We start from the raw sequence: 21,107 nt of genomic DNA on the forward strand, positions 1-21,107 counted from the left end.
AGAAGTAGCATGCCACAGTGATGTTCATTGCTATTAAAACTATCTCTCCTATGCAAATCGTGAAGAAAATGTTTTTCTAGGATCCATTTACCCCGACAGTGATAATGCTCTACTAATCATTAATAGCACTGCAAATAAAAAAAAATTAAAGGTTAGAAACATGGCCTCCATTTAAAAACCCATCATCACTTTGAGAGTCAGGGCTAGAGGCTCATTCTTAAATGACTGAGAGAGTTGCACATCAACACCAAGGCAAATGACATACTTTCAGGTAAACATGAGAATTCTAATAGCAAGTGTGCAGTTCTTGATTGAGCCACTGAGACTGTCCTGAAGCAGAGTGTAAAATAAAAATGTATGTGTTAGACATTTTAATATAGTGCTTTAGGAGTTCTTAACAACTCTCAGAGGAGGGGTTCAAAAGTACAGTCTGTGGAGCGTGGTCTCCAGTGTCTTCTAGCAGAGAGTCTATCACAAGAACGGTATGGTGTAACCAAGGGATCCCTTGCAGTATGGGAAGCCAGTCAGCTGCTCCTGCATGGTCACTGGCCTCCTGTCTTTGCAAGCATATGCTGGCAGGCTGGACTCTCACATACTCATCCTAAATGCATCTACCTGCTTACACTTTATACTTAAAACAACAGCAAGGTAGACTCCTCGTGGTCACAATTCTCTGATTATGACCTGTTCTTTTGACCTCTGCAGTTTTTTGCCACGTGTATATAACGGAGCACTCCTATATCAGTGTGAAGGCAAAAGTGTCTAGTACAGCCCAGGAGATCCTGAAGGTCGTGGCCGAGAAGCTGCAGCGTGCCGAAGAGGATCTGGCTCTGGTAGCCATTACATTCTCTGGAGGTAAATTGTTTTCAGTCCTTGAATATTAATCTTTCACTGGATCTCCACGGGAAGGAAGCTGACATCTTGTAGAGTAGGCATGCTGCCTCTCCTTTCTCTGCTGCAGCTGGATGACCACAGTAACAATATGAGGTGCCTACCAGAAGTGTTTCCATGACAACAGTGGGGTACTGCTGGATACTGAATTTCCTCCCTCAGAACTGAGTAGGAAGATGTGCCAGTGTTTTGAAATATATTAAAGAGCTTTTTGCACTTTTTTAAATGTTAGATAAGCCTTCCATTTTTGTATTTAAATTAACTTCAGAAATTGTTAAAGAATTAAATTACTCTGTGTGTGTGTTGTGGGGGGCTGGGGGTGGCCTTGAACCAGTCATCTTGATGGCTGAGATTGTAATATTTAGTCTCTGTTGGAAGACAGGAAACTGCACAATAAGCCATAGCTCATGAGGCAGTGCTCTCTCGGGTGCATGTGGAGAGCCGGACCTTGTAACAGCTGCTCCTGTTGGGCTCTGTTTGTCCTCCGAGAAACTTTATTGTGTGTATTGAATAAGACCACGAAGATTATGAGCCGACACTATTGATCTGTGCAGCCTGAACAAACCTCTGCGTTTCACTGGAGCCTGTCAGATCACAATGTCACTGGCTTCCTTCTGGCTTACAGTCTTTATCTGATGTCTCACTAACGCGGAGGAAAATAGGGGAAAGGTGACTGAGTGTGAGCAGTTAAAACTGAAAGAACCATGTTAACCAATATCAACCTGTGGGGTGGGGGATGGGGGAGCAGAGACAAAGCATGGCTATTTACCCTTAATAACTAACTGTTCTACAGGCAGAGATGGACTCAGAATACATGTGAGGTTAAAGCATTACGAGACAGAGCATTGCTTCCACTACCATTTTGCTCACGGGCAAGTCAGATAGTCTTGACAAGTCAATGCAAGTTTCACATGCAAAAAATAAAACAAAACAAAAAGCCATTCTCCCTAAGCGTAATAGAGTCCTAGAACTCTTATTGTACAGCCTAACAAAACACCATCCTGGGTTGAGGGTGTAGCTTATTCATAGAATATAGACCATGCCTGTATGAGGCTCTGGGTCAGGTGTCCAGAGAAACCTCTCACTCCAAATTACCTATGGAAAATAAAAGTAAAAAAAAATGCAAAGCATGTGGACCCCATGAACGTTAATAAGAAAATGTATTTGGGGGTTTCTTTGTTAAGGAGTGGAGATGGAGAAATGGCTCAACAGTTAAGAGCAGTTGCTGCTTTTGCCCAGGACCCAGGTTCAGTTCCTACTTAACAACCATCTGGAATTCCAGGTACAGGGACTCTGAAAGCCTCTTCTGGCCTCCTTGGATGCTGCACTCACAGGGTACACTAACATGCATGCAGACACACATTCATGCACATTAAATAAATAAAAATAAAATCTTAAGAAATAGAGACAGCTTATTAAGAAAGGAAAGACACTCCCAAGAATGTGAATGGCTGGTGAACTGAAGGAAGACATTGTAAAAAAAATAAAAGAATTATGTTTATCCCTGTCTAGATTCACTTGAGTGCGACTCAAACCATGATTTATTTATTTACTAGGTTCTGCACAATTACTGGGGCATGTCCTCTATTCTAATTCTCTAATGCTAGACTGGCTACTTCCCCAACTGTGCTCCCTGGATACTTGCTGTTTGAATCTTCCTAGGTTATTTCTGCTCCAGCAGTCTGGGGTTCTGGGGAGGCATTTCACTCTGGCACCTGTTGCTGGTCCATCATGACTGATGGAGACCTCCTGTTCTCTCCATCTTCTTATCCTCTGAGTGCTCCCTCTCCCTCTCCCTCTCCCTCTCCCTCTCCCTCTCCCTCTCCCTCCTCTCCCTCTCCCTCTCCCCTCCCCCCTCCCCCTCCCCCTCCCTCTCCCTCTCTCCCTCTCTCCCTCTCTCTCCCTTTTCCCTCCCTCCCTCCTTTCTCCTTTCTCCTTCTCCTTGTGGTCCCTACCTCCAACCCCCAACCCAGTAACTCAAACTCCACCCTCCCCCTTAATTAGTTGTAGCCATTTTAATTTAACCAATAGTTTTAAATTGTGGAGCAAGGTTTACATAACAAAAGCTGGTGTGAGAATTTCCTCATCTTGGGGCAACCAGATCTTGGGGTACAGAATTTAGCATTTGAACATATAGAAGCCCCAGACCAACCAACAAAGTATCTCCTCAGAAGCTTTGAATTTTTAATTACATTATTTCAGGTAGATAAGTTAAATGTATTCTATGTTTTAAATGACCAAAATACTAAATGATTATAACCAGTATTAAACTTCATCAAAACCACCATTCACCTCTCAAGATAGTCCCACTAAGGAGAATAATCACTGGATCCCCAGTCAATTTTTTCATATCCTTCAAGTAATCTCTAAAATGGTGTTCCTTGATATCTTCTTTAATTCCACCAGCAAACAGCTTCTTCACAGGAACATGGACTCCTGGTTTTCCAGATTCCTCCTGTCGCCTTGGAAGCCCAGAACCATATGAGCATATGATAGGCAGTCTGGAAAAGAAGGGGGCTTTGGCTTTGTTACTTTTGATGACCATGATCCTGTGGTTAAAAGTGAATTGCAAAAAAAAACATCCCACCATCAATGGTCATAATGCAGACGTTAGAAAGGCATTGTCTAGACAAGAAATGCAGGAAGTCTGAAGCTCTAGGAGTGTAAGAGGAGGGAACTTTGGTTTAGGGGATTCTCCTGGTGACAATGGCATTTTTGGACCAGGACAAGGAAGCAGCTTTAGGCAGGGATCTGATGGATAAGCAAGTGGGTGTGGATTTGGGGATGGCTGTAATAGAAATGGAGGAAGATCTAGAGGTGGCAGTTTTGGAGGTAGCCCTGGTTATGAAGGAAGAAGAGGATATGGTGGTGAAGGATCTGTATATGGCAACGAGTGTGGGGACCATTGAGGTGGCTATGACACCCGTGGAGGAGGAAATTATGGAAGTGGAAATTACAATGACTTTTGAAATTGTAACCAGCAACCTTCTAACTGTGGTCCAATGAAAAGTGGAAACTTTGTAGCAGGATCATGGGAGGAGCATACAGTGGAGGGAAGTATGGTCCTGGAAGTGGAGGGTATAGTGGAAGGAGCCAATACTAAGTTTCTTCCTACTTACCATGGACTTCACTATATACATAGGACAGGATGAGAGCCCAGAGGTAACAGAACAGCTTCAGATTATCAAAATAACAGTGTTAAGGAAACTCTTATCTCAGTCATTCATACAGTGATATGGCAGAAGACACCCGAGCAGATGCAGAGAGCTATTTTGTGAATGGATTGGATTATTTAAATAACATTACCTTACTGTGGAGGAAGGATTGTAAATGATGCCTTTGAAATAGTTTCTTAGCTCTTTAAGAAACTTTGTTTCTTTCTAGCGGTCTGTCTAAGAGTGTAGAAGCATTCTTTCTTTGATAATGTTAAACATGTAAGTTCCAGGTACCTTGAAAAGCCTTGTAAAGATTTCCTTCAAAAGTTTTGAAAAACTCTTAGCTAGGATCCTGAAATAATAAGACATAACATTTTTCTTTTAAAAATTTAAATGTATATAGAGTTAAAAAGCTATCGTACATTTATGTTTTAACAAAATAATTCTAAAGAAACAAAAACATTTTGCAATCAAGAAATAAAGTAGCAGTCTCTATAGAAAGAGTCAGCCTTTGACTTGCATGTAAAGCAAACCTTCCAATAACAATCGTTATTGGTGTTCATTGCCCAAGCTTGATATCTAATTTTAGACAAATATATTGATTCATTTTCTAAAAAGAGAACTCATAAGCAGTTTGGCAGTTTGTATCAAAGGCTTTACAAATGTTCTCTTTCACCCAGTAATTTCATACTGGGTGAAATCTGTCTTTAAAATCTCGTATGTTAAACAGACAAGAATTTATATGCAAGAATGGTGACTTCAGCAATACATGTTATGGCTACTGAAATCATAGAACCATCTATCAAGTCTCTGTTATGGGCCAGGCCTTGTGCTAGTATTCAACATATATTAATTTATATGACTAAAAGAAAGAAGCCATTAAATTTTCAGCAGTAGAGGAGTGATTAAATGGTGGTGTAATGGGCTGTTATATAACCAATTAAATGTGACATATAAACAAGAAGTAAATGCTTATAATTATAAAGTCATATAGGATTAATTACTACTGCAAGTGTGGGAGCAAGCGCACGTACACTTTAATAACTTCTGGTATATGGACTCACATGGTTATTTTGAACAGAGGGGGCTATGAGTAAGTTTTCCCATCTGTCTTAATTATCCTTTCAGCTCAGGAGGACCACACTAGGAAGTAATATTCCTAACATCATGTCAAAGTATGCAAAAATAAACTCACTCACTTAAAGTCTATTTACCTACTTTTAAATATTTTTCTTAAGCAAGTTTTGTTCATGATATGTAATGAGTAGGTTCACTAATGTTTCTAACTAATCTCTCTCTCTCTCTCTCTTTTTTTTTTTTAAATAAAGAAAAGCATGAATTTCAGCCAAATGACTTGGCCATTTCCAAATCCCTGGAGGCATCTGGTCGGATATATGTCTACCGAAAAGATCTGGCTGACACTTTGGTAAGGACTTGGGTGCTGGCACTTGAATCACATGTTTATGCTTTATAATGAAAATTGTGTGTGTGTGTGTGTGTACACGTACATTAAGCTATTTTCTCTTGCAACCACAAGTAGCCTGCCAAGTGACATGTCTTTTGCAAATCAGAGGCCTGACTTAAGGGATTAGCCTCCCTGGAATCAGTCTTACCTTTTTTCTGATTAAAAAGTATTTGAATTTATGACTCTCCATCCCATCGAATCTTGACGTAGTCTCTTTTTTTCTTTTGGGGAGCTGTATGGGCATGGGACTGAGAAATAGTCCCAGTTATACTGAGAGACAAAGGGCCTGTCCTTTTGACTGTCCCATTTCCTTAAATAAAAGGTAGATTTTTTTTCAGCCTTCCCTGTGTACGATGAGTCAGTAACTATGGGATATCAGATGCCTCTGAAGAGCAAGATTTGAAAAGATTAAATAAACCTGACCTTCAGATTATTCTCAGTGTGAAGTTTAACAACAATTTGGCTAAGGGGACATCAAAGGTACTTCACAGGACTTTTTGTAGAAGATGAGTTTGATTTTATTCTTGCCCATGAAAGAACAGTCTAAAGTATAGCTTTTGTGATTTCTTCCCAAGAAAATCCTACACACACTCAAGCTGTCCCCCAAGCCCTTCTCCTTCAGCCACATAGCATAATTCCACCTGATATAATTCCCCCAGGACTTTATTCCATGGGTGATGTCCCAGTGGAATAAGCAAATGCCATGAGCTGTGTTCTAGTAGGAACAAGACTCCATCCAGCCCTCCAGCATTTTCTACAACTGCTTTGGACACCATGGCATATGTCCTTGTGGGAGGCAGATTTAAGAATTTCATCTTCAGGGGAGTCTGCTTAGAACAGAGTGTGGTTGGGGCCTAGGACGTGAGGTCTCACTGTAACCACTAACACTTTCTCATAGATTAACGAATCTTCCTCAAAATCAAGCCCAGAGGTTAGAGTAGAAAATAGAAAGTATTGCCTGGACAGGACACTAGTCAGCCTTGAGGAACCATGTGGTAGAAGAACTATGCTGAAGAGCAAATGTAAGGAAAAATAAAATGGACAAAAGACCAGGTTAACCATTGATTCCCACCCTATAGTCAGCTTTGGCTTTATTTCAGTGCCTTGTCCCATCCTAGCAGACAATTCCTGAGAACCCTTGGCTCCCCGCCTCAGCACCACAAAATCTGTAAATTCACAGATTCAGTCAGTGCCCCTGACACAACACTACATTCTCAGGGGAGGTAGAGAGGCCAGCTTGCAAGGCAGTCTCCCCTGTGGGGAAGTCTAGGAAGATCAGCTGTGTTAGGTTCTTGTTTGTTTTGTTTTTCAATACCAAACATTTTCATAAACATCAAAGTTCTAAAACTGGCATGCAATCCACATAATTTACTTTTGCAAAATAAGCTTGTCCCTTTTAAACATATTCGGTCTGAGCCGGGCGTGGTGGCTCACACCTTTGATCCCAGCACTCAGGAGGCAGAGGCAGGCGGATTTCTGAGTTGCTACACAGAGAAACCCTGTCTCGAAAAACAAACAAACAAACAAACAAATTCGTTCTGGGAGCTGACCCCAGGGACCTCATAGATGTTAGGCAAGCTTAAGTGCCCCTTCCTGAGTCACACCACACACCTAACTGCCTGGTCACTGAGTGACACTTGCAGCCATTACTGCCCCATCACTGAGTCACACAGCAGCCAATTCCCAGTCTTTTGGCTTTTTAAATCATTAACTCTTTGCCTCCAAACTCTCAAATGAGAAAATGTGCATTTTAATTAGAAAATACCAATAATTTTAGAGAAAATACCAAATTGCCTATTTAATAATATTATAATTCTATTTAATAATTTATAATTGAATTAATATTCAAACGTGCTGAGAGATTTAAGGCTGTATTGGCAATGTAATAGTCTCATGCCAGATTTTGAAGGAAGTGCTGTTAGCAACCTACGTGATTAGCCCCCATTCTCCAGGAGGGAAGAACAAAGCAAAACAATTGTTACATAGAACATATTAGTCACATGGGCTCTAAATAAAAAAGCTTTTATTTTTATTTCACGTCAGATTTTTTTTCCACTTTCCAAGGGCCTTGTAATGAAATTTGTAAGCCTGTGTCTAGGATGAGACTGGCAAAGCACGTTTCCTGTACAAGCCATGTCTGTCTTTATTGAAGTGCTCTGTGACATTTCTTTTGTTTGTTTTTATACTAACCCTCCTGGCACATTAATTTTTACCAGAAGCCAAAGTGATTCCAGGGCTTTCAGTTTCATTATGCTGTCTGTCAGGGCTGTGTTTTATAATCAGATTTGTGGATGTGTGGGAGCTGGTGGGGGGAAGGGGATGGGCAGGCTGAGCTCGTGGAGGAGGGGGTGGGGGAGGGGCGGGCTGTCCGGGTGAAGTGTCATTGATCACATTTGACTGTTGCAGGGCTGTTTCCTAAATTGGCTGTAACTCACTGACGGTGAACAGAGCAGGGGAAATATTAAGGACACTCAGAAAAGATTACTTCTCTAATCTGGGTTCCTAGAGCCTTCCTACAGTCACGGTGGGACATTCGGGGACTATTTAAGATCCTTTTGCTTCTGTCTGTTGCTTTAGAATCCTTTGGCAGAAAATGAGGAATCCCAGCAAAGGTCAATGAGGATTTTGGGGATGAACACGTGGGATCTTGCTCTGGAATTAATGAGTTTTGATTGGAGTCTGTTCAATTCAATCCACGAGGTAAGCAGGGAACTGAAAAGACAGAACTGCTAAATATAGTTTTAACGTTTAACTGCATGGTTTATTTTATTTTATTTTATTTTGAGACACTTGTGTGTTGATAACGTTGTGCTAGGATAGTATGGACTAAAAGCTATCTGGAGGAATTAAAGTATGTTGAAAGTCTGCCCCATCCTGGGGAAATATATCCCGTGCTTTCTTTGGTCCTTGTTCTGTCGTGAGCTTGGTGTGAGGTAAGTGTTGATGTGCTGGCCTTCTATGTACAGATACCTGGAGGCAAGTGTGTGATGTGTGGGGGTGTGGTTTTACAGGTTTATACTGATATGTAATGCCGTCATGAGATTGAAGAGTAATTTTACCTCTAGTGCTAAGCTTTCCATTTCTCTCTGTGTACATATATACATTTATCTTTTTATTAGGAATATTTCATAAGTTTTAGAATGTGCTATGAAACTTCAAATTTTCATATAAATTACACATTTTTGTATATGTGAACATCTCCCCTGGGGACATATTATAATGTTTATGAATTATATACTAGAAGCAAAGTGCTACTGACAGCTCGGTGGTAGCAATGCTCACAGGAATCAGGAGATGAAAATGCCACAGGTCTGTAGCCATGTGATGCGTTCATCTTCCATGTAAAGAAACACTTCCTCCTGCCGTAGTCTTTCCTTCTGGAGGGACTCATGGCTTCGTTCTGCAATATCTGTTAAATTTGTTCATATTTCCTCATTAAAACATCTCAGCACTGTAAGCCGTTTGGAGTGTGTTGTGAGCTCACTCAGGCTAGATGACTTGCCTCTTCAGAAGTGTCAATCAAGAAGAATCTGCCACTGCTTGTGCCTTGTGGTTACTCCTGTAAGATGCACACACTCAATCACAAGTGAACCTCTGCCCTCCTGCAGCGTGGTTACTTCTGTAAGACGCACGCACTTGGTTACATAGGAATCTCTTTACTGCTTTGCCTGTGGTCATGCTAAATTATTTGTTACTGGGCTTGGCTTGCATTTGTGAACCTCTGCTCTCTGCCCTTAGTCTCCGTTTTATTTCTGTTTATGATCTTATGATGTCTTCATAACATAAATTCTCAGGGTGCAGCTTTAAAACCACAAACTATCAGCACCGCCTGAGATGCCATGCGCAGGCATGGTGGTGCCCGCCTGTAGTCTTCTGCACTTGGAAAGCTCAGGCCAGAGAATCACTGAGGCCACAGGTTCAAGATCAACCTGGACAACATGGTGAGACCTAGTCTCAAACGATGTTTTAGCCTTTTATAGACTACTAATAAAAAACGAGGGAGGAGCTCCAGTAATCTGAGCTTCATCAGTGTCATTGGTGGTCCTGAGGACACCATAATAATTTGTGTTGGCCCTGATGTGTGGTAGCAAATATTAGTGTCATCTGTTGGCATATATAGGGGCTCCTTCTTAAAGTCCTGTGGTTTAAACTTTAAAATGTTCCAGATTTTGTACCAGGATATCTTACTTTTATTTGTGGGGGAGGGTGTATAACACTTCTGGGTAAACAGTTTTGAGCAAAATATCTTATAATGTCTTATCTCTGAGCGTGTGCAGTGTGGTTACTCCTGTAAGACCTATGCATCCGGTTACAAACGAACCAAAGATGTTACTTTGAATCTGCTTTGTCGTCATCTGCTGCATTTTTCTGTTAACACTCTAAGGATAAAGGCGGGTCCTCTTGAAACAGCTTATAAAGTGATTACATTTTGCACCAGCTTGACTCCACCTAAAATACATGTTTCTTCCAGCAAGAGCTGATCTACTTCACATTCAGCAGACAGGGGAATGGAGAGAATACTGTGAACCTCAGCCTTCTGCTCCAGAGATGTAACGAGGTCCAGCTCTGGGTAGCCACGGAGATTCTGCTCTGCAGCCAGCTAGGCAAGCGCGTGCAGCTGGTGAAAAAATTCATCAAGATTGCAGCTCAGTAGGTTTCTTGTGGTGGGCTCCCTGTGTCTCTTGTCTGCTTGAGAAAGCGTGCTGGTGTGGACATTATTATTATTATTAATTATTATTATATTAATATAACTAAAACTATGACTACTATTCCTTATAATGATACGAAGGATTAGGATATAAAAATATTATACTGAGTTAAGTGACCAAATATTTAAAAGGTCTGTTTCTGAATATTTATGCCTTTGCATTTGAAGTATTCATATCTTAAAGTAAATGTCAAAATACCAGACTAAAGCACTGAGCTGTGTGCTTAGAAGCTATAACCAGGTAGTGAGCACTTGTACAATATAGCTGATGGTACTGCAGTGAGCTCGGGAAATAAAAAGATGCTGTGTGTGTGTGTGGTGCAGGCATCATGGAAAGTCAGGGACATGCTCGGATCCTGCTCATGTCTCCTTGACACTCACTGTGTGAGCTTTCACAGACTTGTCAGCTGAAAGTCCCTACACATCACCCTCTGGATGCACCTCATACCCCAGTCACACTGAATGTCTCCCATGCATTCCATGCTGCAACCTTGACTTCATATGGTTGACCCTGTGGTTGTTCCATTTACCCATTGATGGCATTATTCTTCAAGGCTGTAGGTCAAATTTCTTTCTATAGGATACCTGACTATGTGTAGGACAGACCAAAATTACCCCCATGCATACACATATGTTCTACCTTTAAATTTTTCTTTATTATTGTTATTAAACTTACTTGTGTGTATAGGATTCTTTCACTAGGCCACATTCATTCCCAAAGGACAGGGACTGTGTGTAATTGATCAGTGTAACTGAACAGAACATGGCAATTAAGAGTGAATCAGTGAATGTTGAGAATGAAATTTTAATACCTTACTGGGGGCCTCTTTAAAATGAGAGTGTGTGGCCTGGGTGGTGGTCAGTGTGGAGAGTGCTTGCTACACAAGCATGAGCGCCTAGTTCAGATCCCCAGCTCCCATGTAAAAGCCTACTCATCTGTAAGTCCAGAACTGGAGGCAGAGGCAGGATTGTCTGGGGGCTCTCTGGTTCCCATTTTACCTGAAATGGCAAACTCCAGGCTCAATGAGAAACCTCATCTCAGAAAATAATGTGGATCTGCACATGGTGGAACACCTTTAATAGCAGAACTCTCCAGGCAGAGGCAGGCAGATCTCTGGAGTTCAGGCTGGCCTGGTCTACATAGTGAGGACTTATCTCAAGAATATAAAAATAAATAAGGTACTTATCAATACAAATCCTCTGGCCTCCACATAGCAGAGGATGAGCATACATGCATGTACACAGCACACACACACACACACAATGAACATCTACATATGTACATTATAAATACATATAAAGTATTGTTTGCACAGCTTTCTAATATGGGCAAACAGCATACATCAAAATCTCCCCCAGTGGCTTTTGTCTCCCAGGTTTCACATTTTATTCTTTGTCTTTTGAGGTTGTGTTTACAATGGACAGTTCTGAAGGACAGTTGTCTCTTGGTTATCTGCATGGGATACGCTTCAGGATCTCTTTGTATATCAAAATCCTTGTGTGTCCAGGCCCCTTGTACGGTGTAGGGTAACATTTGTGTGTAACGGGCACATGCTTTCCTTCTCTTCAAATTTGCTCTAGATAATGCCTACTATGCAACTCCACATAATGCTGTCAAATACTTGTTATACTGTTAAGTTATTTAAAAAGCAGCTGTAGGGAAAGAAAGAGGATTTGTCTCACCTTAGGTGGGACCATGGTCATTCCTAAGTAAGGGAGAGATATCCAAGTGTGTGGGTGATTAAAATGCCTACAGGGGAAGATGGCATACAGCCCCTTATAGGAAGCAAATGACTTCCATGGTCCGCAGGTGAGTCTGGGAAGTGCATTCATTTAGCCAGAAACTATTATTCCTAACTCAGAAGATATAGAAATGCAGGGCAGGGGTGTTGAAGCTGTTGTCTACTGAACAGGATCTTTGTTGGAGGGAGTAGTTCTGGGTCCCTTGATGAGAGGTGTCCTCTGGTTATGGAGGAGGGGGTAGGTCTTGACCATGATTCACTACAATGGATCAGGAAATTGCCATCCTGTATTCTTGAAGAGATATAGAAAATAATTAGTAGAGGGCCAAAAACAGATGATTTGGTTACAGAGAGATTTCTAGGAAAGCGGGGAGATTTCCTGGGAAGGGTTGAGGGAGAAGGAGGAACAGAAGCAGAAGAGTGGGTTAGTGAGAGAGGGTGAACGTAGCGTTGATTCAGGATAACAGTGGCCCCATGGCCAGGACTGTTGCACCAGCATGAGCTAACAGAATGGGAGGGAGCTACAGAGCATTAATGGAAGGGAACAGAGGAAAGTAGAGAACTAATGTAAAGAATTTTATCTGGCCTGGGGCAAAAGGGATGAAGGCCATAATTCTCCATAGCATCTAAAAGGTTGTTTTGCAGCTGTGCCAGGGACAAATGGAGCTGTTATAGGATGAAAGCTATTGGGAGAGATTGCACGGAACATTTTGTTTGGGTGTAGGGTGAAGTTCCAGTAAGACATTTAAAAGAGAGGTTAAAAAACACACACACACACAGATACGAAGATAATAAGGAAGAAAGAGTGATCGGCAGGAGGGGCCAAGTGGAAGGAAGCCCGAAGGAGTATTTGTCTGGTCCCTGTCTTTACACCCATTTCAAACCAGTTAGGATTTGTTGTCTTGGAAGCAGTATTGTTTGCAGAGGAAGGCATACAACCCATCCTTATCAGCAGTCAGATCTTTTTAATCTTGGAGTACTGCAGCAGTCAAGGAGTCTGGTCCTGGTCCTGAAGGATGTTGAGCAGTTCTGAGCTGCTGAGACAGAGGGTAACTGATGCAAAGAAGGCTTTGAGTCCTATTGTTTTAGTTCTGAGTCCCAAATTCAATGTCTAGAGTGGCAAGAAGAGGGAGGAGTTGGATGGCCCATGGCCCACTACTCCCCTTTCAGAGGTCACTTGAATTGCCTTTATGGGTTTTGAGAGAGCTGATCTCTCAATAAATGCTTCAAGGCTGACAGAAGGCAGTGAGGGGAACAGCAGTTACAATTCCTCAAAAGAGGGTCCATCTAAGGGACCATGAGCAAGGTTAACACTTGGCAAAGATCCAGAACATAAATCAGCAGGTGATAAGTGTACAACTTGGTGGGGAACATTTAGAGACAAAGTTACATGAGGAAAACTTTTACATACATTTGTACAACAGTCTGGACCATGTATCAGAGTTCTGTAGCAGGATATGATAACAATAATTAGCTGTTTGTTACTTCAATCTCCTGCATAAAGAATAAGGGCCTTGAAACTTTGTAAATGAAGTCAGTTAAAGTCAGCATCCAAGGAAGGAATCTGAATAGAAAGTGTCTAAGTGAACTTTGTGTATTTGTTTGAAATATTAACAATTGCAGGTATTATTTGATGAACAAAAACAAAGTATCTTAAGTAAAACAAAGTTTTTGTAAGAAACAATTTGTTAAAGTGAAATTTTGAAAATTGGTAATTAAATTTTCAATATCTAGTATTTGAAATGATGACAATACATATTTTTGTTAACATCAAATTGTTGTACCTATATTGTAAGAAACGATTTAGTTGTAAGTTGTATTTTCTAAAAAGAAATGATTTTGAATTTGAAAAGTACTCTCCCAGAGACCGTGTCTGCCTTGCCAAGAGAAAATTATTTACTTTTCAATGTTTTCTAAAAATCAACCCTGTTAACAGAACTCTTAATAAATCTCTACATTTTCATTCTATAACTCAACCAACATATGAAAGATGAAAGTAGTCACATCAAATCTATAATAAGTAATTATATGTAACACAGGCTGAATTGGCAAAGAATGCTAAAACCAATGCTTTTCTCCTTTTTCCAATGGACAAATTTCTAGGTCACCACATGCTGACAGCAGTAAGCATAAATTCTTAACATCATTCTATTTAAAATAGATTGGCTGTTTAGAAGCACAATTTGTAAAGCAAGATAACCAAATTAAATGAGCTTTAGCAAATATTGGTTTGGAATCTCTTGGAAAACATCCACATGCCTCACTGCCAAAGCTTGTACCCTCCTTGTGGGCTTCAAGGCACAGACACTGGCCCAGGAGCTCTCTATCTGGATAGAGAGACCAGATTTTATTCTCAAAGCACCACAAAGTGACCCCAGGTTGGAGAGAATCTCCTTCAGCTAAGTCATCTCCTCTGAGGTCTTAGAATATTACTTAAAAGAATAATTTGTTGGCTCTACAGGTATAAAACCAACTATCAAAAATACTGCTTAGATATTTTGAATAACTTTCCAAAGCTTTTGAGTTTGATGACAGAGTATCTGATATCTTCCTTTAATGAGGGAGCATGGGTAGTTAGTGTATAGACCCTGAAATCAGCTTTTGCTAAGAAAAAGAACTGAAAGCCAGGGTAAAGAGCATGACCAGTTGAGCTAGAATGGAAGTCCCATAATAGTCAGGTGGTACGCTTATGATCAAAGTTCCCCTGTTTACAGCATCCTCATATTATAGTACAAGAGACATTGAGGACAGAGTAACTACTCAACTCTCTGTTGTATTGACATTTAGGCTGTGGGTACAGACTCTGAGATCCTCCACTGGGCAAGGGAATCTATCTCCCTTGATATGTGAGACAGGATTCATCTTTAAATAAGAAGGAGATTTTATATCTTGGTTCAGCGTATATCTTGGAGTTTATCAGGCCGATGTAATCAGAGCTGGTCAGGCCTGTGCAGCCGGAGGCAGAAGCAGTAGACTTGTGGCAGGTCTTATTTCCCATGCATCGTTGTTGTAAGGGAACTTGTGCTTAATCCAAGGCAACTGCTTGAACCTGGGAGTTTCCTGCTATGCAAGTGTGTTTTTAAGTTTAACCCATTTTACTAAAACATTCAATTTTTATAAACAACTTTAATATACCTGATTTTTAATATTAATCTATATTAAATAAACTTAACTTTGTAACATATAGAGAAAGCTATAAGAGACATAAATTTATCTCTCCCCCTAAATAAATTATATTTGTACATATGATGACTTGCCATTAACTTGTATAGCTTAATTATCTAATGTTACTAATGTGAGGTCACACAGTACGCTCTTTCTCTATCTTTGGTAAAGATGGTGGCTGAGTCATATGGCTGCCATGATGGCAGCAAGCCACATGGTGAGCCTATCAGGAACACACCCTTTTCCTAAACAGGTATTGAATCCAAGTATGGTATACATAGTATGGTATGACAAGTTAACTTTATACATAGACTTTTAAAGTCACACTCAATGAACTCATAAATTCTAAAATATAGAAAGTTATTTTCAACAAAAGCTTTAAACAAAACCGGAAAAAAAGGGGGGAATTCAGAGAGTTGAGCACTTTGCCCTCTGTGACCTCTGTAGAAAGTTTACTTACTTCCTAGTTGTTCTAAAGTGCCAAGTATCTTTTTGGGGCTGTTCTGTTCTGTTCTCCTTTTCTCTGTTACAGAGTCAGGTGGCCAACCTGACACAGAAGAGAGACTTGGAGGAAACTTAAACAAATAGCTTGGGTCTGGGGCAGATGGACCAAAACCCAACTCCAGAGCCAGCAGTTCACCATGCTGCTCTGTAGAACAGAATGAGGAAGTACCTGGTTTGGGATCTGCGTCTGTCTGGGTTTTGAAGAGGGCACACTGAATCTCAGGGGTGTGAGAGTGGAGAGAGGAAACCCTGGTGAAAGGGACAGCATTTGCTGCCTCCTGAGTCCTGGGTAAACACTCTTTCCACGGAGGATGCCCTGAAGATAGGCTGCAACAGGACAGGCAGCCTCTGAGGCTATGAACATCGTGTGGAGGGAGAACTCACAGGCAAAGGCAGATACAACTGAGAGGTGGCCAAGAGACTGATAGGCTCAGGTTGTCCATTAGGCTGTAGAAGCAAGAGGTTAGGGAAGCTCTTGTCTGAGCTCTGCTCCTCCATGGAGGAGCAGGTGATAGGTCTACATCTGAAGCAGCCCCTTTTGTGCTGAGTTGGGTTTTTTTGTGGTTGTAGTTTGTGTTGTCTGCTTGCTTGTTTGTTAACTCAGCCAGAGTGTTTTAAAACAGCCTCTGAGATTCCTTAAGTTGGCTTATATGGTTAAAAGGTTTCTCACAACAGGAGTTAGGTGGAGAAACGGGAAACCGGTGTTCTGATGAGAAAAGAGATACCACCCAGATCCTTCCCAGAGTTGAAGATTGGATCTATCCTGAGGATAGGAAACATACTCATGTCTTCTCCTAGCCCCATGCTGCTGAATTATTTATGGTTCTGGTCTCTACCCTAGCACATGGAACAGAATGCCAACTGAAACATAAAGTTAAATTCCCTGTAATCATACTGTAGGAAGAGCCAAGGGAAAACAGTCATTTCCACATTCACCAAGTGTCTTCCCTTGCCTAAGGCACCTCATTTGCATATTCATGGTTCCTTGTTTGCATATTCATGTATCCCCTCTCAGCATCCCCATCCCCACCCCCCCACCTCTGTGGACTGAGTAGATTTTTATTTCCTCACACAGACAAAGGAATGGTTGCTGGACTGGAATGCTTAGTGTCAGACAGCCTGCTCTTATCTCAGAATGAATGACCCAGGGTAACAGGATTCCAGGCTGATTGGCTTCTAGTTTCTGCTCAGAATCAATTTGTCTTATTCAAAAATTGCATCTATACTAATTTATTTCTTTTTAAAAACAAGTTCAGGTGGGGTGTGTGCGTGTGCTAATTTTATGGCTAAAATGAAGCTATGTAGCCGGGCGGTGGTGGCGCACGCCTTTAATCCCAGCACTTGGGAGGCAGAGGCAGGCGGATTTCTGAGTTCGAGGCCAGCCTGGTCTACAAAGTGAGTTCCAGGACAGCCAGGGCTATACAGAGAAACCCAGTCTCGAAAAACCAAAAAAAAAAAAAAAAAAAAAAATGAAGCTATGTGGACCAGAAGAAGTGAGGAGGTGACTGACAGATGAAAGATGGAAATCATCTCAATAAACATTGCTAACTGAAAAGGCTTCTAATCAGGGAAAACAAGAACATTTTATGGAAAATTTTTTATTCTCAGCTTCAGCACGTACCTGCTCTGTGCATGGTTTGCTTTGCATTAGCAACTGGCTATACACATTAAAATAAAAACGAGTAGATATGTAGTCTGGCCATAATCAACTTCCTTGCTGATGGTGATAATAACCTATAGGACCTTCTTTGAATGGGAGGACTCGGGGTGAGGGGGTGGGGAGATGGGAGGACTTAGGGTGGGGATGGGGGAGGAGGTGTCCTTCACCATGGATACACACAGGTGTCATCCACCGTGGATCCACCGGGGTCTGGGAGGTGGCCTCCACCGTGGATACTCTCAGAAATTCTCACTGACTGGAGCCCTAGCAGAAGAGCTAGTGTTTCAAAACATTATGTCGAGAGATGGAGCTAAGTAAAGCCTTGTCTGGCTGTGTGAGCTGTCTACCTTGTAGAATGCTGGAAGCGGGTGGAGTCAGTACCAAGCAGGTTGGCAGTAGGGTCTCAAAATCTGTCCTAGACAGGAACCTGAAACTGGACCTGGGCACCAGCCATAGCAGAGGAGACCTAGTAGTGATGTGCCTGCTGGATACATGTCCCCGGATCCCTACTGCTCTAGGTGTGGAGGCAACAGTGTCTCTCCAGATCCTCTCTTCATGGGGAGAGAACTTTTAGAAGCCCAGGTACAATTGGACTGGAGCAGTGTCTGGTTCACAAGATAGACAGGACCTGCCAGAACATAGCCGAAGCCGTTTCCCTAATTCTGAGCTGCATATTCTTATTCATTTTAGTGCCACTAATATGGCACAGCTTTGGAAGACAGCATATATCTGCTTTAGCTGGCAGACACGGTGGTAACAGCTTCCCAGCACTGGGAAGTTGAGGGCAGTCTGAACTGTAAAACAGGTTCCATGCAGTCTGTATAACAGGTTCCATGAAGATCTGTCTCAAAACAAACGAAACTAAACAAACAAAAGCAAAAACACTTTTCATGTTGATAGCTTTTGTACCATCGTGTAATAGCTGGAAGCCTAATGAAAAAAATCACAAATAAATGAAAAGTTTCATAACAAGGATATCTGTTGCAGCATTTATGTAACAGGGAAGAATTGAGACCAGCAAAGGACACAACCAGAAAAACTAATTTAAAAAACTATGAAACATCTCCCTTTTATTTAAGAGACAAGGTCTCATGTATCTCTAGGCTGGCCCTCAGGCTTCTAGTAGTGAAAGCTAACCTTCTTGAACTTCTGACTCTACTGTCTCCACCCCTAGTGCAGGAGATTACAAAAGTCCATTTTATTTTCTTTCATAAAAGAAAAATGTGGCACACTATTCCATAATCTATGACATAAACTCAGATAGACACATGATAGGTAGGTAGGTAGGTAGGTAGGTAGGTAGGTAGATAGACAGATAGATAGATAGATAGAGAGGTAATTGATAGATTACTAGATTGATGATAGATTGATAGAAAGATAGATAGATAATTGATAGCTTAATAGATGAGATAGTGAGAGAGAGAGAGAGAGAGAGAGAGATAATTGGTAGATGATTGATAGATTAGTAGATATAGATGGATGGATGGATGGATGGATGGATGGATGGATGGACAGATAGACAGATGATAAATAACATTTTGTTGTTAGCAAAGAATGGCATGGCAGAATGAATGAAAGGACTTAGACCTGTGAGAGGTGGGAGGGAACCATCAACCAGATACAGGAAAAGCACTGAGACTGAAAGCAGAAAGAGCTGCAGGACTCTCTGTGATGATACAGAGAAGTGGGCTTTTCAAATCATAATCACTAAAATCATAAATGTGTACCAATGAATGTTAGAGGGGGAGGGGTCCCCTGCAGTATCCAGAAGCCTTTTCTTGGAGACAGAGAGGAGCTGGAAATCTTTTCTTTTGCATTAGAAATGGTTGGTGCAACCATCCCAAGTGTAGACAGTAGCAGGTGTGTGGGGCTTTATCACTGACTGCCCACTGTTTGAGAAAATGCTATCTCAGAGTCTCCTCTGCTCTTTTATTCACAGCTGCAAAGCCCAACAGAACCTAAACTCTTTCTTTGCCATCGTGATGGGTCTCAACACCGCCTCTGTCAGCCGGCTATCACAGACCTGGGAGGTGAGCTTTGACTTTCCGCTGGGACTTAGGGTATGGGTGTAGGGCAAAATGAACCACTCCAGGGGGAGCCTGTATTAAAAATAAGTACATTTAAATGGTCTAAATGAGACAGAGTCTGCTTCACTAAAGGTATTTTTAGTGGGGCAGCGACAGGGTGATAGGAAATGGCCTTTCTATCAAATGGCCTTTCATGTGATCTTTAACATGGTTCTCTAATAGTATGAAAAAGATTTTTAAAAAGTAAGTGTTTTAAATTTCTCTTCACCCTCCTGCATTCCCTTAAGGCAGGCAGCCCTGTCTTCATGCTGGCTAGTCATCCTCCAGTCTGGCCCGTGAATCGAGGTGTGCACAGAGGCAAATGGCCTGAATGGGGTGGTGTACACACAGCTGAAGCTAAGCTTCAGGGCCTCCCACTTGCAGACATTGGCATGTTCACACAGGCATGGGCATCTTTTTCTGCATTCTAGTTTTCTTTTTCCTTTATTTATTTATTTATTTACTTAATGTATATGTGTACATTGTAGCTATCTTCAGACACACCCGAAGAAGGCTTTGGATCCCATTATAGATGGTTGTGAGCCACCGTGTGGTTGCTGGGAATTGAACTCAGGACCTCTGGAAGAGCAGCCAGTGCTCTTAATCACTGAGCCATCTCTCTAGCCCTCTAATTTTCTTAAAATTAGAGGACTTTCAGTATTTATAGAAAGTAAGATGCAGGCGGCCAGTCTAGTTGGCCTATAGATTCCAGAGGATGTGTGAGGAGAACCAAACCAGGGGAGCACGAATTAGCCAGAAGCATCAGACAGACTTCTCCTGCTTTTGTTTTCCTGGCCCACCTCTCAAGGATGGCTGCCTCTCTCTGTGTACTGTATCCCTCACTCATCCTCCCTCTCCCATGCTCATTGTCCACTGTGGTCTCCTTGGTCTCTCCTGTTCCTATAGCTGACTGCCGGTCTCCTAGTCAGGAGCTGTGCCTAGTGGAATGCACTGTGCTGAGCCAGGAGCGGCGTTAGTGCTCTCCTTCAAGGGAATCCAATGAGAAAAAGACAGACATGGAAGGGTTGCAAACCAGATAGCCAAGAACATTAAAGATTAAAGGATGGATCCCTGGATATGGCAGTCTCTAGATGGTCCATCCTTTCATCACAGCTCCAAACTTTGTCTCTGTAACTCCTTCCATGGGTGTTTTGTTCCCAATTCTAAGAAGGGGCACAGTGTCCACACTTTGGTCTTCATTCTTCTTGAGTTTCATGCGTTTAGCAAATTGTATCTTGTATCTTGGGTATCCTAAGTTTTGGGCTAATATCCACTTATCAGTGAATACATATTGTGTGAGTTCCTTTGTGATTGTGTTACCTCACTCAAGATGATGCCCTCCAGGTCCATCCATTTGGCTATGAATTTCATAAATTCATTCTTTTTAATAGCTGAGTAATACTCCATTGTGTAAATGTACCATATTTTCTGTATCCATTCCTCTGTTGAGGGGCATCTGGGTTCTTTCCAGCTTCTGGCTATTATAAATAAGGCTGCTATGAACATAGTGGAGCATGTGTCCTTCTTACCGGTTGGGACATCACTGGAAAGAGAGGCCCATTGGACTTGCAAACTTATTTTTTGTTTGTTTGTTTGTTTTTTTCGAGACAGGGTTTCTCTGTATAGCTCTGGCTGTCCTGGAACTCACTTTGTAGACCAGGCTGGCCTCGAACTCAGAAATCCGCCTGCCTCTGCCTCCCGAGTGCTGGGATTAAAGGCGTGCGCCACCACGCCCGGCTACTTGCAAACTT

General features: G+C 41.7%; 1 protein-coding gene across 1 annotated transcript in view; it reads left to right on the top strand.

Moving 5' to 3' along the window:
* Positions 1 to 21,107, top strand: part of Rapgef5 (Rap guanine nucleotide exchange factor 5) — a 239,294-nt gene that overhangs the window by 199,500 nt on the left and 18,687 nt on the right. Inside the window, exons 17-21 of the mRNA XM_085830724.1 lie at positions 706 to 855; positions 5,375 to 5,472; positions 8,089 to 8,211; positions 9,983 to 10,161; positions 19,230 to 19,320. Of these exons, the coding sequence (XP_085686850.1) occupies positions 706 to 855; positions 5,375 to 5,472; positions 8,089 to 8,211; positions 9,983 to 10,161; positions 19,230 to 19,320 (641 nt within the window). The remainder of the gene's footprint in view (positions 1 to 705; positions 856 to 5,374; positions 5,473 to 8,088; positions 8,212 to 9,982; positions 10,162 to 19,229; positions 19,321 to 21,107) is intronic.

Source organism: Mus caroli, unplaced genomic scaffold, assembly GCF_978045245.1.
Source record: "Mus caroli unplaced genomic scaffold, Mus_caroli_1 scaffold_14, whole genome shotgun sequence".
Taxonomy (NCBI): Eukaryota; Metazoa; Chordata; class Mammalia; order Rodentia; family Muridae; genus Mus; species Mus caroli.